Raw genomic sequence first — 15,483 nt, forward strand, 5'->3', positions numbered from 1 at the left:
CCCTGCGCGGGAGTGCGCGGCCGCACAGCAGCTGCCCACGGGCTGGGCGGCCCGACGCGCCGGCAGACCCGCGCACTCCGCGGCGGTGCACGCGGGATGCTGACCGCCGGCCGCTTGGCCAAGCAGCGGAGGGCGAGAACCTGGCACACACACAGCTCGGTCTGGAGAGCGCACACGTGTCCAGGCCCTGCTCACATCCTGACGGATACCCCGCACACGCAGCTGGCAGCGGGCAGGGGTTGAGCCGGCAGGTCAAGGCGGCTCCTTCCCACTGTGTCCCCAGCAGGCATGCTACCATATGCCTCCTGGGAGTAGCACAGGGAGGAGACCTCGCGTCTAGTCCACAGCCCGGGCCCCAGTACACACTCCCCTCGGGAAGCAGAAGAGCCTTGGAGTGGGCGCAGGTTTACCAAGGCTCCCTGAACCTGGCTATCTGGCCCCTTCACTAGGTCCTGTTTCCAGCCCAACTCCTCTACCAAATTTAGGGTGGTCTTCCAAAAACACCCACCACCATCTCAGCTTGGGTTGCAAGAGACAGAACCCTAAAACGAACAAGCTTTGCCCAAAGGGACCTGGTAAGGCCAGTGTGGACTGGAGCTCTGAGCTCCAGGTGGCCCGCAGTGGCAGGCACCTGCTTTGCCCCCCAGCTTTGGTCTGTGTTGACTCGTTCTTGGGTGGGTTCTCCCCAAGTGGGGATGCGGTGAGCCCCGCAGCTCCAGGCTTGAATCCCGCCATCCAGCCTAAGGAGAGAGCCCCGCCGCTGCCAGCTGTTTGCACACGCTAACTAGCAAACAAAAACCCTACTGAGGCCTCCTTTCGGACTCCTGTGGCTGACCATCCTACTGGGGAACCGACCCCAGGTGTGGAATGGGGTGTGTTCTGTACTGTCAGAGGGTGGCACCCAGGATTCAGTCCCCATTTTGGGTATGAGCACCCTGACTTAGGGGGGATGGCTCGTCCCCCTGGGAGCCAGCGGTGGGCTGTGAACCGCAGCCTGGCTGTTCAGACTCTGGGTTTGGAGTTCAGTTCAAGGATGCAAACATGTGAACTGTGTAGTCTCCTGCCACTAGTGGTGGGCCTGGCACAGGGTCCAAGGCCGAGACCTGGGAGCTGCCCCAGTTGTCCCTCCCTCTGTGCCCTCACAGGCAGTAACACTGAATGAGCAGGGCAGTCCTGTCCCTTGTGCCATTCTAACCTGCTCATATATTCTAGGTGTGTGGTTTACACAGACACGAGTGTGGGCCCAGCCCCACCTGGTCAGTGGGGTAGACTTCTCCAAAGGACTTTTGTAGATGCCAAGGCAGACGCCCTGGCACAACCAGTCAAAACCCTCCTGGAGTCCCCACCTTCAAGAACCCCCCATGGCTTCCAAAGCTGGCTACACCGCACTGCCCTGACTGCCACTCCCTTCCTCCAGGCTCAGCCGCCCACACTCCAGACCATCCCTGGGCACTGCTGGTCCTACACCCAGGGGCACCAACCCGGCACCTTCGTGGCCAAGGGCTTCCTCTGCCGCTGCTGCCTCCACGCCTGGCCCTGCCAGTTCTAAAACCCTGCCCGCTCATCACACCGGGTCCCACTTCCCCCATCTGCCTCCCAACCAGACAGCTCCAAGCTGGCAGGCCCTCATCTCCATCTGGGTCCCCAGCTCCCACCAGAGCGGGGTGGGGAGGTGAGTTTAGAGGATTCTGGGAGCTTTCTATGCCAAGAGTCCATGTGGAATGTGGTGCAGGAGCTTCAAGGTGAGCCCAACCCTAGCTAAGAAGCCCTCTGGATGCCTGCTGGCCCCAGGGGAACGAGGTGTGCCAGGACCCACATGTCCACGAGGCACCTGCTAGCTCTCGACACTGGCCCAGGGGTGGGCCTTGGCCTCTGTATGCTGTTACCTGACACTCACCTTGCACCCCCAAGCCTGGAGCAGAGAGGCCTAGACCACGCCTAAGGCGGGCCGGTGTCTCCATCTTTACACGGCTTCTCTGCCCTCAATGGTCCCTATCCATCGAAGACCGTGGACAAGCTTCCCCAGGCTACCATTCCCCACTAGCTGCTGGAGGCCGAGTGCACTCTGCACGTTAGGAGCTGGCCAAAACGGGGCACCAAGAGAGCGGCTGGCCTGGCCCCCAACCCCCCCCCAGCCGCGGAGTCCTGCGGATACCTAACAGGGCTGACTGGTTGCCAGGGAGATTCTCTTAGCTGCCCTGCAAGGTGAGGCATCACTCTCCCTCCCAGACATGGGAAGTCACCAGAACCCGGAGGTCAGCTGCAAAGCTCCTGGGCTTCTGCAGCAGTCCCCAACCCTAACCCAGAGGCAAGGGAGCCAACCTGGACGGCCGTAACAGTGTTCTGGGGCCCTGGGAGGCTGCAGACCAGCAGTGGGGTTGCTAGGTCTGGGAAAGAACTGCAGTCCCCCTGGAATGTTCATCCCAACCCCCCCGCCACAACTCAAGGTGAACAGCAAGGCCTGGCTCAACCCCTATTCGGAGAACCCGGATAACCAGGTGCTTGGTCCCTCCCTGCCCCGATGGGCCTTCCTCCTGTTCTCAGCACTGGCCAGGTCCCTGCCCATCTGCATGCATGCTTCAAGGGCAAACCGAGGAAACAGCCCCTCGCACATGCACCAACCCAGGCCAGCCCAGCCCCAGGGGCACGGCAGGTGTCCAGGTGAGACAGACCTGGGGCAGGTGTTCCTAAGAGCACCTCCTACCTTGCCTCACAGGTTGCTCCAAGTTCACATTTGACAGCCCGGCCACCTTGGCCTTGCAGGGGAAGGTGAGCCGGGCCTGCCTTTCCAGCGTTCTGACTTACACCCGTGGGTACCCAAGCTTGCTTTCTTGGGCAGTCCGCATTTAGCAATCATGGTCACTAAGACCATAAGGCCTGGGAGCCTGGAGACTACCCCAAGGCCAGCCACGGGGAAAGGTGACCTCCTACCCCTCAGGGCAACCTTCGACCCTCCCACTTCAGCTGGGTCAGGGAAGCAGCAAAGCCTTGGAGCACCAGAGGCAAGAAAGAGGCAGGCGGGGGCGTCTGGCTGGGTTTGTGCTCGGGCTGTATTCACAGACACGTGGCAGCTTACACTGGACAACATGAGTAATAAAAACTGGCTTTAAATATGGAAAACCAGGGCCCTGCAATCCCACGCAACTCTACCACCGGCCCAGGATGGCCATCAGTCTGAGAAGGGCAGGGCTGGGACAGCCTCACCGACCCCCTTCACACACGCAGATGCACACACACGCACACACACCCTGCAGGCACACACGTGGAGGGGCAGATTATTGCTGGGCACGTGTGTCTACTGTCAGGGGAGACTGGAATGTCTGAGGGTTGGCCATGTGGCCTGGGCTGAGGCATTTTGGAAAGCGGTGTCTTCAGGAGGGCCCGGCACATGGGGCAAGGTGTCCTGGGAGCTGAAAGGCAGAGGCGGACCCGTCGGGGACAGCCTGGGCAGTGGACCGATGGGTCCCACGGTCAGCCCGATCTCTGGCCACATTTTGGCACAGGCCTAGGGGTCGCAGAAACCCCAGATCCAGCCCTGATAAGCATGGTGAAGGGACAGCATCGGCCCAGGTGGCAGCGGAGCCCACAGTGCAGGGGCAGGCACGAGTCTCTCAGAGGCCGGTGGTAGCCTGCACCAGGCTGGGGGCTTTGGGGTCTGCCCGGCCCAGCTTCGGCCCACCCGAGCCACGCCCGAGAAGCCCTGGGTTTGGCAGAGGCCCCTCTCCAGCTCCAGTCTTGCCTAGCCAGGGCAGCTGCCCCAGGAAGCTGAGGCTGTGCCAGGTCTGGGTGGGCGTTGACGCTCTGGCCGCTATATACATTCGTACAAATACATAAATATACAGAAAGCCTCGAGCTCCGGGAGGAGCTGGAGGGACGCACCTTTGTCCCAGAATGGCCCAGGCCCTGCCCAACTCAGCCGGGCAGGAGCTGAGGGGTGGAGGACCCTGGGGCACTGGGGACAGTTCCAGCTGTGTCCCCCAGGCCACGACTGGGGCGGACAAAGGGGAAGACCACTGTGCAAAACTGTAAACAGCACTCGGAGTAGCTGCTACCGCCAGCCGCCGATGGGGGCCTCAGTCTGGGGGCTAGAGGCGGGTGGGGAGCTCGAGGCGGGTGGGGAGCTCGAGGCGGGTGGGGAGCTCGAGGCGGGTGGGGAGCTCGAGGCGGGTGGGGAGCTCGAGGCGGGTGGGGAGCTCGAGGCGGGTGGGGAGCTCGAGGCGGGTGGGGAGCTCGAGGCGGGTGGGGAGCTCGAGGCGGGTGGGGAGCTCGAGGCGGGTGGGGAGCTCGAGGCGGGTGGGGAGCTCGAGGCGGGTGGGGAGCTCGAGGCGGGTGGGGAGCTCGAGGCGGGTGGGGAGCTCGAGGCGGGTGGGGAGCTCGAGGCGGGTGGGGAGCTCGAGGCGGGTGGGGAGCTCGAGGCGGGTGGGGAGCTCGAGGCGGGTGGGGAGCTCGAGGCGGGTGGGGAGCTCGAGGCGGGTGGGGAGCTCGAGGCGGGTGGGGAGCTCGAGGCGGGTGGGGAGCTCGAGGCGGGTGGGGAGCTCGAGGCGGGTGGGGAGCTCGAGGCGGGTGGGGAGCTCGAGGCGGGTGGGGAGCTCGAGGCGGGTGGGGAGCTCCTCCTCACTGTCGCTGCAGTTCCCACAGCAATCCTGGAGGATGGGGGAGACACGGAGGGAGAGAGGCAGAGCGGGTGCTATTAGCCACCAGCCGCTCACGCAGGGCCGGCCCTCCAGGCACACCCTGGGGAGGGACTTCCATGAGGGCCTGGAGCAGCGGCTCAGGCCACACATGGGTGGGCGTCAGTGCAGAGGCTGCTGGCAACAGACGGAAGTAAGAGGGGACAAGGCAGGTCCCAGGCTCTCCCAGGACAAAGCCTCTGTCCAGCCCCTTGCTCCTCTGGCTGGTGGCGGCAGGGCATCGGGACAGCTAAGCAAGGTTGGCAGCTCAAGGGGCAGGGTGCAGGGGACAGAGCAGTGGGAAGGGGGGACGGGCACCAGACTTCTTTCTCCCACATCTCGCCTCTGCCATGGAAGGGCTGCCTGTGGCTCCCCGAGGCCAGGCAGCAAGGCCAACCCACGGGGAGCCACACTGCTCACCTCTGGAAAGAGAAAAGAGGCCGTGAGCCGAGCCAGGGCCGGGAGCCAGGTGGGAAGGAGGCCAAAGGCCCTAGGCGCCATGGGCAGGACTAGAGGATGCCCACCCCCAGGCACTTGGGCACCAGCTCCACCCCAACCCACCATTCCCTGGAGCCAGGCAGAGCCTGGCAGGACACTGGGGCTACCTGGCGGCTGAAGAGTCTCTGCAGCAGTCCCTTCTTGGGGGGCGCAGGAGGCTGGCCTTTCCAGTCCAGGTCTGGGGGCACAGAGCCATCCAGCCCAAAGACATTCAGCTCCTGGAAGCACTCAGTCTCCACCATCTACAGAGGAACAGGCCGCTGTGGAAGCTGTCCCCAGGGCCACCCCAGAGCCCAGCTGCCCATGAGGCAGGCCCACCTCATTCTGCCAGGGAATGGGCACGCTGCCCGTGGCAAACTTCTGGTAGAAGTCCTGGTCGGCGGGCTCCAGCTCCACACCCTTGACCGTGGAGAACTGCTCGATGTCCAGGACGTCCTTGCAGTAAATGGCCTGGGGCTGCAGGGACAGAGGGCACGGGGTCAGACAGGAAATGCACAGGCACTTCCATAGAGGGGCGGCCCTCCTCTCTGTAGCCCCTCCTCCCCTCTGTACACTGGGACCTTGATTGCTCACTGCGGTGACAGAGTGAGGCCGTGCAAAGGCCCAGCCAGCCGCGGCACTCTGCAGTGTGAACCACACGGGCAGTCCGGGTTCACGTCCCGAGGTCTCTCGGCACACTCTGGCTGGCTGAGGGCAGGGGCAGGCAGCAGCCAGGCCTGAAGCGGGGCTCCCTCCACCTACCCACGCCATGTGGACGTGCAGCAGTGAGGAAGGCAGACTGACTCTCAGCAGGCCCGAGATTGGCACCCCATGCAGGCCTGGAACTGATGGGCCCCAGGCCTATGGTGGCCTGTGGCTTGTCCCATCCCCAATTTCACACCCAATCACAGGACTGGAAGGGGCCTGGTCTCTCACCTCCCTGGACCTGAGTGCTAAGGCCATCTTGGCTGCAGAAAGCCACACTCTTTTTTTTTTTTTTTGGAGAGGTTTTCGCTATAGGGCGTGTGCGCTCGCCAGACAGAGAGAGACAGAGACAGAAAGCGAGAAATCGCCCCCCAGAGGGGATGGCCACGCCGCAATCCCTTCTCCTCCATTCTCCTCTCGGGATCTTGGGCACGCACGCACACGCGTGAGTTTTAAGCCACCTGGTCCGGGATGTGAACCAGATCTGGGTATGTCAGAAGCTAGGCCTGTCCTGGGGCTTTACATTTGGTTTTTAGTTTGCTACGGGGAGCACGTATTTGCTGGAGAGAGACAAATGAGGAAAGTGAGAAATCACCTCCCCCCATGGGATGGTCATGCCACAGTCCCTTCTCCTCCACTCTCCTTTCGGGATTCTGGGCACGAGCACATGCATAATTTTCAAGTCGCTGGGCCCAGGATTCAAACTGCAAATGTTGGCATGTGGGATCCTGCTGCCTTACCCTCTACACCATCCACTGGCCCCCAGGCTTTTCATTTGAGTGAGCCCAGTGAGTTATCTTTTTCCTCCTCTCCCGGGCTAAGCCCTTAGACTGAGTTCTCTGACACCTGCACCAGGGTGTCTGGCCAACATTCCAGGCCCCGCCCCCTGGGAGTCAGGCCCCGCCCCGGGGAGCCAGCAGCACTCACATCAGGCTTAAAGGGCGGCTCCAGCATGCCCGCTCCCAGCCGCTTGAAGTTCAGCTTCTTAAAGAGGGGGTGCTCCTTCACCTCTCGGGCACTGCCCCCACGACACCCCAGGCGCTCGGCAGGGTCCTTGCAGAGGAGCTGGAGGACAGAGCAGTCAGGGTGCTCTTGGCGGGGGCTAGGTGAGTGAGCAGCGGGGTGGCCCCATCCCCTCCCCTAAGGCCGTGGCGTTGGCTTGCCCTACCTGGGAGCAGAGCGAGCGGGCCTGCGAGGAGAAGCGCTCAGAGTACTCCTCCGGCACCTCCCTCACCAGCCGCTCCACCTCCTCCCGCTTGATCTTCTTCCTCCTCTGCTGGAAGGGCGACTGGCCCGCGATCATCTCGTACAGGAGGCAGCCCAGGGCCCACCAGTCGGGGCTGAATGTGTAGCGCTCGTTCTTCACCACCTCGGGAGCTGGGGGAGCGAGCCGTCAGGGCTGGCGGGAGGCAGGAACAGGGCCTCTGCGTCCAGCGCACATAAAGTCGGGGACAACTTAAAAGGCAGTCAGGGTGTGGTGGGGACCTCAGCAAGCAGGAGGGCACAGGCCCCATCAGAGGGAGCTGAGGCCCCACAGGGGCCACACCCAGGCCCCCCAGGTTGTTCAAGAGAAGCCAGAAATCCCTGTTCTGTGTGTGAAGCTGTCCAGCTTATAAATGTTGGCAACTGACTCAAACTGTTCTAAAAACAATTCGGTTAAGCACAGCCATAGGCCAAGTTGGGCCCATGTGGCTGCCAGTTGCAACTTCTGGATTTAACGAGAGAGAGAGAGAGAGAGAGAGAGAAGAAAGGAGGAACTTCAGTCCACTGATGGCCTCCTCCCTGCCATGGCAGGCCTGTAGGGCTTCCCCTCTATGCTCCCTCCATCCCCGGGGCAACCCCAGGGGGCAGGGATGGATCCTTTCGTGGTTGAGCAAAGAGAGGCTTCAGAAGTGAAGTGGCCCAAGGCCACACAGAAGGCAGGTGAGACCCACTCAGCTCTGCTCTGCTGGGTCTCTAGGGGAGTACGGCCCCTCGTGGCCACTGCAGAAAGGCATGCCTACTCAGCATGTGCAGTCCCTGGAAGAGCAGAGCCAGCCCCAGAAGTGGGTTTCATCCCTCTCCCTCCATCCGCTGGTAGCGACCTGTAAGCCCAGTCAGGGCAAGCCCTCAAAGGGCAGTGCATGGACAGGGTGGGCCCACTGCTGTGCGGGGCCCTGGCTGAGCCTTAGAATTCTAACGATAACCAAGGAACCCGGTCTGCGGGAGGCACAAGGTTCCCAGGCAGAAGTGGGTGGGGCTGGGCCCAGGATGGTGAGGGGCCCAGCATGTTGGTGGCGGGTCAGGGGGACTCACCCATGTAGCCCACAGTGCCCACGCGGCCCTTGATGGTCTGGCCCTCAGGCACGTGTACAGCCAGTCCCAGGTCTGAGATACGAATGTGGCCTGCAGGTGGACAGAGGCAGGTGAGTCTGCACACAGGCTGAGCCATCTATCTCCCCGGCCCAGCCCCCAGGCCCTACCCACCGTGGTCGTCCAGCAGGATGTTCTCCGGCTTCAGGTCCCTGTGGGGAGAGGGCAGGCTTGGCATGGCTCCACCTGCCAGAGAGCCAGGCAGGGCCGGCGCCTCCCAGCACATGGCGCCCACTTGCTGCAGGGTGACAGGCAGCCCTGCCCTCCCCGGCAGCAGCCGACTTGAGAGAGCAGAGGAAGGGTCCCTGGGGCCTGGCTGCCCAGGACTCCCACAGCGAGCAAGCGGCTCCCACCAGGAAACTCCTGGGATGTCCCTGGCAGCTTCGTTCACCACGGTGTCCAGGAGCTCCTGCCCCTTGGTGACTGACTCTGCCTTTCCTCCTATCAAAGGGGGTGACCGGTCCTCCCCTTCGGGGCTGGGAAGTCACAGCTATCGCAATCTTACCAGGCCCGATCACTGCCCCTCTGAGCCCCCGGGGCCGGCTCAGGGCCCGGACTCTGGCTGTCAGGTGATCATGTTCAGCCCTGACACAGCAAAGGCAGAGTTACGGTCAGCCTCTGCTTCGGAAGGAATGCTGGCAGCTGCGTGCTGAGCTGACCGGACTCCAGTGACGGTTAGACTCACACACGGGCCACCAGACCCCAGCTCCTCCTGTGGGGCAGTGCTGGGCCCCGAGCCAACACCGGCTTGCAGGGGCAGCCCTAGCCCACGGTCCTGCTGTAGGCCAGCCTCCCCCCACGTCCAGCCGCAGCGTGCAGGAACCCGCCCCTGCCCACCTGTACACAATGCGTTCCCGGTGCAGGTCCTCCAGGCCACAGCAGATCTCGGCAGCGTAGAAGACGGCCCGAGCCTCGGGGAAGCCGGCCTGGCCCATGTGGTAGATGTGGAACTTGAGGTCGCCCCCGTTCATCAGCGTCAGCACGAGGCACAGCGCGTCCTTGGTCTCGTAGGCATAGGCCAAGCTCACCTGCGGCCAAGGGACCCGCGCCCTCAGCCAGGGGCTTCAGGGCCACCACGTGCCGGCTACCCCAAAACCCTTCTCCAGTCCACTCCTTTTCCTCAGGCTTGGCGTCAACCCAGACCTGCCCTTCCTGGGCATCACCCAGGATGGCGAGGCGGTGCCTTGAGGGAGTGAGGCGGGCTGGGCAGAGCTGACCCGTGGAGGGTGGACGACAGGGCAGAGCGAGCCGGTGTGGCAGGGGCGAGTCTGCTCTGTACTTACTACAAACCTACTGTTCACTTTCTCCAGGATCTGCTTCTCATTGAGCGCCATGGCCTCCCCTTTCCGCTTCTTGATCCGCTTCTTCTCCAGCTTCTTGCAAGCGTACATCTTGCCTGTGGCCCGCACCTGGCAGGCACACACCTGGGGCAGACAGGAGAAAAGGGGCACAGCCGCCCCGCCAGGTCCAGGGCTGACCCAGAGCCCACCCGGCCCGCCCACGCATGCTGCCAAGCACACCGGCTTGCCCACTCACCTCCCCAAAGCCTCCTTTGCCCAGGACTCGGTATTGTCTGAAGGTATTTTTGGTCACTGGCTGCCTGTAGGCAAGGGACAGGGACCACCGTTGGCTGAGCAGGGCCACAGCCCAGGAGGGGCCCCAGCGGCCTGGCCTGGCCTCAGGGGACTCACCTTTCCAGCCACTTCCACTGCAGGAAACGGTTGAAGTAGATGCTGTCGAGGTAGTCGGCGAAAGGGGCCACACTCAGGTACTCGTGGGTCAGCCTAGGGGAGGCCCATGCCAGTCAACGCCACCAGCTCGGCGAGGTGTGCCAGCCCTCCCGAGCCGAGATACAGCCGCAGGGAATCACCCTCGGCCGGTTGGCTGGGCAGGGGGTGTGCAGTCCATGAGGAAGCTGAGGGGGGGCTCCACGGTCACACCGCAGGGGCAAGGCCAGCACGCCCTTGCTGGCCTGTTTGCAGCCGTCAGGCCACAGAAGTCCCCTCCCCTGAACGCCATCCAGGCTTGAGCACAGGGAGGCTTACCGGGTGAGCTCCTGGAAGAGGTCTTTGCAGGGCCCCTGCTCCAGCCGCTGGGCGCAGTTAGTCACCAGCTGCCGGGGGACCTCAGGGATGAGGTCAGGACCCTGGGGACAGGCCACAGAAGGTGAGTGCAGGGGGTCCCTTAGACAGCTGCCACGCTCAGGGCAGAAATGCCGGATGGCTCAGGTGAGGGCAGGGCACTGCAGGCCGGGGTAGGCCAGCCCGCCTGACCCTGCACTCCCTTCCGGCTGCCACCCCCACACACAGGGCGAGGCAGGGCTGCTGGCAGGCAGGCTGCCGGGCGGGCACAGCTCAGCCCCTGGGCTCTCTGCCCACGGCGCTGCCTGGACCCGCTCCAAGGCACTCCACGCCAGGCTGTGGTCACCGAGCTGCCCACTGGCGTCCCCTCGCCAGCCCTGCTAGCTCACCGTGTGGCTCAGAAAATTCTGCATGAGGCGCCGCCCACAGGCCTTCCGTTTCTCATCAGGGGTCACCTCGTACTCGGCCTGCAGGGTGGGAGGCAGGGGCTCGGGGTCTGGAGGAGACTGTGTGGTTGGGGCCTCCTCCCACCCACGGTGTGGGCCTGGGCCCGGAGCTGGGCTACACTCACCACCCCATCCAGGAAGGCGACGCAGCGGGTCAGCTCGGGCCTCGTGGCACAGAACTCGCGGAACAGCAGGCGCCCGATGGGCTGCCGCTCACACAGGCTGTGGTAGTCACGCTCTGTGGGCAGAGGCGGGAGCTGCTGGGCCAGCACACCTGGAGCCACTGGCCAAGTTCCTGCCCCTGCCCCTAGGCTCCGGGCCCAGCACAGCCCCTAGCCCTGCAGCGTGGCTGTCATCACCTCCTTTAGCACTCGCACCTCAGGGTCGGGTGGGCATTACTGTTACCCACAGAGCCCGGGCCAGGGCAGCCCAGAGAGGGTTAGCTGCCCAGCTCAGCGTCACACAGCAAAGTCGGTCTCTGGGCTCATAGGATGTGCCCATGTCACTGTGCAGGGTGGGGTGTGGTCTGCGAGGCCCCAGCCCACACCTGCTGCCTGCCCGGCGAAAGTGCCAGAGGAAGCTGTGGCTTCCGGTGCGCAGCTGGGCCTCCTTCCCAGGCGGTGGGAGCAGCCACTCTTTGTCCCCCACGTGTGAGCCACGGGGTGGGGCAGGACAGCTGTGGGTGCTGCTCAGATGTGGGCTTCAGCTAAGACAAGCAGGAACTGGGGTCCTGGGCCCTCTGTCCCTGCCCAAGTCACCCTGTCGCATGCTCAGACTGCGGGCTCTGGTCCAGGCTCTGCTGGGCAGCCCCACGGCTGGAGGGAGGAGGGAAGCAGTCACCATGGACTTCTCCGCACTGTCCCCTGTCCTGTGGGCCTGCCGCCCTCGGCCTGCTCTCCTTCCTCGGCTCCTCTCAGACCGCTCCCAGTCTGCTCTGCCCTCCTCCACTCACCCCCACGCCGGCGTGGTGCCTGTGCACCTTCTGCCCTCCACCCATCCCAGGCCCAGGAACTGAAACCCGCTGGGAGGTGCAGCCTCCACCTTCCTGCTCCCCAGAGCCCCTGCGCCGCCCCCCACAGGGCAAGGTCTCAGGGGAGGTTCCCTGGGCACCCAGCCCCTGCCTTGTGCCCAGGCCTCACCGAGGCTGAGCCGCAGCTCCTCGCACTGGCTGATGTGGGGGAACTGCAGCATCTGGCGCCATTTCTTGCTCTTGCCTTTGCGATTCCCGCCACCACCTGTGGAAGCAATCCGTGCTGGGCTCACATCCGCCACCGCTGGGCCTCTCCTCGGCCCAGTGTGGCCAGAGGCCCGCGGGGCTCCACTCATGCCAGCACTGGAGTTCCTGAACACGCAGTCCTCGCAGGCCCTCCTACTAGGGGCTCCCACTGGGAGAGGCCGCTGCAGGGAGCAGACGCAGAGGGTCTCCAGCCAGGGGTCCCGCCTCAGCCGCTGCCCACCAGGCGGGGCGTCCCAGGTGAAGAGAGCAGAGGGCACCCAGTGATGGCGACCACCCAAATCACAGCCCAGAGGGAGAGCCCAGGCACGTGGGTGCACCTGAAGAGGGTGGGGCTGGGGCCGCCCGGGTCACCAGGCCCTGCATCTGAGCTAGCAGAGGCTCAGCCACGAAGGTAGTGGGCAGGCGGCACGCAGTGTCCCCGCGCCCCAGGGCTGCCCTGGCCCTGACGCCTGCCTGGGTTTTTTGTTTTTGGCTTTGATTGCCAAAGGGCTCATGCACTCACCAGAGAAAGGCAAAGGGAGACAGAGACAGAGAGGGAGAAAGCACCCCCCACCACAGGGCATGGTCACAACTGTAATCCCCTCTCCTCCATTCCTCCATCCTGTTGGGATTTTGAGTACCCACTAATACATGATCAGTATGTTTTCCAAGTCCCCGGAGCCAGGATTCAAACTGCAGTCAGCTACGTGGGATGTAGCTCCCTCTACCACTAAGCTATGGGGCCAGTCTGATGCTGCCTTGTTTTACCAAGTCTGTTTCTCATCTGTAGCTGCCGAGACCCCAGGATCAGCTCAGATACCTACAGAGCCAAACAGTGAGAGTAAACGTGGGCCATGGCAGACAGCAGGGAGTGGTGGGGAGTGCGGCAAACTGGACAGGGCAGGCGTTTTCTAACAAGTGCAGTAAGACCCCACTGACGGCTGGATCGCTGCTGGGCAGGGGTGCTGCTGCAGTGTGGCCAGTTCATCCAAGTTTCTTCAAAAGCAACTGGAAATCTAGACTGTCATGATATGTTGGTTCCCGCTTATTTTTAAATAAAAAATGAAAAGCCCCACTGAAGCCAAGAAAACACTTGATTTGGCCAGATGTGGGCCGTGGCCCGGGTGAGAATGGTGGGAGGACTCCTGGGTTTGAATGTCCAGCTCACACTCTGCGCTTATCCCTTGCCCCCTCTAGCCCTCAGTTTCTGCTAGGGCCAGCGCCACCTGTAGGGGTGCCGTGGGGGTGAGCAGGGCAAGGACGGTCTGTGTGCAGCAGCCAGCAGGGTTTGGCCTCAGCTCCCTCAACTCGGTGGCAACCTTGGGCAACCCCTTCCCCTTGCCTGGCCTGCTTCCCCCCCTGGGTTTCCTAGCCTTGTTTCCATGTGGCCTGGGTGAAGGAAGGTGGTGCGGGGCAAGAGCTGACTTCCGGGGTGGGGGGCAGGTCCCTCAAAGGGCACCCTGACCTGGGCTGCCTGGAGAAGGAAGTGGGGCAGGGACCCATTGAGAAACCTCCCAGCGGCACTCGCAGCCCACAGCAGTACACCCCACAGGCATTGCTCCACGTATGAGCAACTGACCCCCACCCCCAAGCCGAGGCCAGGCCTGCCCAGAAGGGGAACTCCTCCCCACCCCCGCAGGTCCCTCACCCAACCCTCCATCCGCCTGCCTCCCCCCACAAGTTACTTCCTCCTCCCCTCCTCCCGGCCACATGAAGCAGCAGCAAAGAGTCACATGCAAATATCCTGTCCTGGAACTGCCACCCAGTGCACGGGGCTCCTTCCCACCCTGTCCAGGTCCTGTGCCTCTGGGCCCCTGGGAAAGGAAGGCGAGCGAGGGCGCACACCTCCAGTGCTGTCCACGTCATGCTTGCGGCAACTTTGCAATGTCATGAGAAAACCGAGTCCCTGAAGGGAGGGATCAATTTGCCCACGACCACAGATCCTGGTGGTGGCAGTGGTAGGATTCGAATCCAGCTCCCTTTGATCACAAACTCAGCTCCTTCCCGTGCAAAACATGGCTGGCACGCATTAGTCACCAACTGTCTACACACACCAAAGGCTCCCACCTCAGATCACTTGGGAAGCGGGTAAAGGCCCCAGCCCCAAGCTGCTAGGCAGCTCACAGGACAATGCAACACAGCCAGTCCACGGGCCTGGGCCCAAGATGCAGTGACAGCGGGACTCCATTTACTGTCCGTGTCCTATCCCCAACATTTCACAGAAAGGAACCCTGAAGTTCAGGGAAAAGAGACTTTCTGAAGCCGTGCAGGTGGGAGGGGTGGAGGCAGGCAGGGGTCAGGGCTTGCCAGCAGAAGCGCCAGTCCCCGGTCTGACTGTGCCCTGTGCCTTGCCCGTGGGCTGACAGCACGTGTCCGAAGGCGCCCACCCTCTCTGGCCAGGCCAGGCAAGGCAGTGTCCTGTGCAGGCAAGGCCTGTACCGCCTAGAGCCCTAGGGAGGGAGGCCTGGCCAGGCTCTCCCCAGCCCTCCTCCCTGGCTGGATGACGAGGCACAACAGAATCAGCAGATGCCCCCAGAGACTGGGAGGAAGGCCTTAGCCCCTGGGCTTGATAAGGGACAGGAGATGAGACAGGCTCTCGGCTACTCAAGAGTCCAGTCTGCCATGCCATCTCCAGGTGGCACCTCCCCGGGTGACAAGCAATAGGGGGGTGGGGGGCTCCTCTGGGCTTCCTACAGACTGTGCCAGGCCTCCCATGCCCTAGAGTGGGCCAAGCACAATCTTGCTGTGTGGTCTGGAGCAGTCCCTGGTCTGAGCTTCAGGGTCCCACCTGTGACACGGGTGGAAAGGTGGAGCAGGCAACTCCTCACCTGTGACACAGGCGGAGAGTGGAGCAGGTGATTCCCCACCTGCAAGCCCAGCAAAGAGCAGCACGGCTATCGGTTATCGTGGTCTCCCTGCCCCAGAGTTCCAAAGGGAAGGGCCTTGCTCACTGCTGGTCCTGGGGCCCCCTGGGCAGAGCAGGCACAGGAGGCTGTCCAGCCACTATGGTACTGAGCGCGGTGGCAGGTGACCAGCATACAGCCCACAGGGCAGGCCTGGACCGCCTGTGGCTGGCAGCCCGGCCCTCTGCACCTGCGGTCTGACTCCCACCTATGTCTGTGCCCATGTGTACCACCAAGCCAGGGGCTTCCTGGGGATGGGGCTATGACCCATTCTCCTGCCCTGTGTCCTGAGGAGCCCAGCAAGTGGCAGTACTGTTGGCTGCATATGTGACCAGGAGCTTCCCCAAGGCTGGAGGGCTGTGGTATGCAGGGCGTTCATTCATTCTCCTCCTAGGGAGCACCAGCTCCGTGCGGGGGCCAGGCTGGAAGCCAGGGTCTGGGCCAGCGCACGTGGGGCATCTTCTCCCCTCTCACCTGGAAGAGGCCTCAGTCTTTCCTGAGGTTCAGCTCTCACCCTTCCGTCTTCCTCCCCCTCTCCTTCCCTCACCCAGTCACTACGGCCCTCCACGCCCCCCCACCCCGGCCCCGAGGGCGTCCGCCTGACCCCCGCCCCTCCCAGCTAGCCCCAGCAGG

The 15,483-nt window shown here is 63.3% G+C and overlaps 1 protein-coding gene across 4 annotated transcripts; it reads right to left on the reverse strand.

Moving 5' to 3' along the window:
• Positions 1 to 3,031: 3,031 nt before the first annotated feature.
• On the reverse strand, positions 3,032 to 12,021 carry GRK6 (G protein-coupled receptor kinase 6). Of its 4 annotated transcripts, XM_027775925.1 has the most exons (16): positions 11,871 to 12,021; positions 10,857 to 10,969; positions 10,675 to 10,752; positions 10,250 to 10,350; positions 9,896 to 9,988; positions 9,741 to 9,804; positions 9,488 to 9,628; positions 9,042 to 9,232; positions 8,319 to 8,356; positions 8,148 to 8,237; positions 7,021 to 7,229; positions 6,780 to 6,917; positions 5,487 to 5,624; positions 5,276 to 5,410; positions 4,611 to 4,643; positions 3,032 to 4,142 (listed from the first exon to the last, which is right to left on the reverse strand). In XM_027775925.1, the coding sequence occupies exons 1-16, from the start codon at positions 11,920 to 11,922 to the stop codon at positions 4,086 to 4,088; spliced, it is 1,671 nt and encodes a 556-aa protein (XP_027631726.1). In that variant the 5' UTR covers positions 11,923 to 12,021; the 3' UTR covers positions 3,032 to 4,085. The 4 variants fall into 4 exon arrangements, with proteins under 4 accessions (XP_027631726.1, XP_027631727.1, XP_027631728.1 ...); XM_027775926.1 differs by lacking the exon at positions 11,871 to 12,021 and having other exon boundaries at positions 4,611 to 4,645; positions 10,675 to 10,781; XM_014591765.2 differs by lacking the exons at positions 3,032 to 4,142; positions 4,611 to 4,643 and adding an exon at positions 4,652 to 5,092.
• Between the last annotated feature and the right edge of the window lie 3,462 nt (positions 12,022 to 15,483).

Source organism: Tupaia chinensis, unplaced genomic scaffold, assembly GCF_000334495.1.
Source record: "Tupaia chinensis unplaced genomic scaffold, TupChi_1.0 Scaffold000612_1, whole genome shotgun sequence".
Classification (NCBI taxonomy): Eukaryota; Metazoa; Chordata; class Mammalia; order Scandentia; family Tupaiidae; genus Tupaia; species Tupaia belangeri.

Coding starts and splice junctions, on each gene's coding strand:
- GRK6 (XM_027775925.1), bottom strand. CDS start 11,922: ATGCTGCAGTTCCCCCACATCAGCCAGTGCGAGGAGCTGCGGCTCAGC. Junction 7,230..8,147: donor GGGCACTGTGGGCTACATGG/GTGAGTCCCCCT, acceptor TCGCTCCCCCAG/CTCCCGAGGTGGTGAAGAAC. Junction 4,644..5,275: donor AGAGACTCTTCAGCCGCCAG/GTAGCCCCAGTG, acceptor CCCATCCTCCAG/GATTGCTGTGGGAACTGCAG.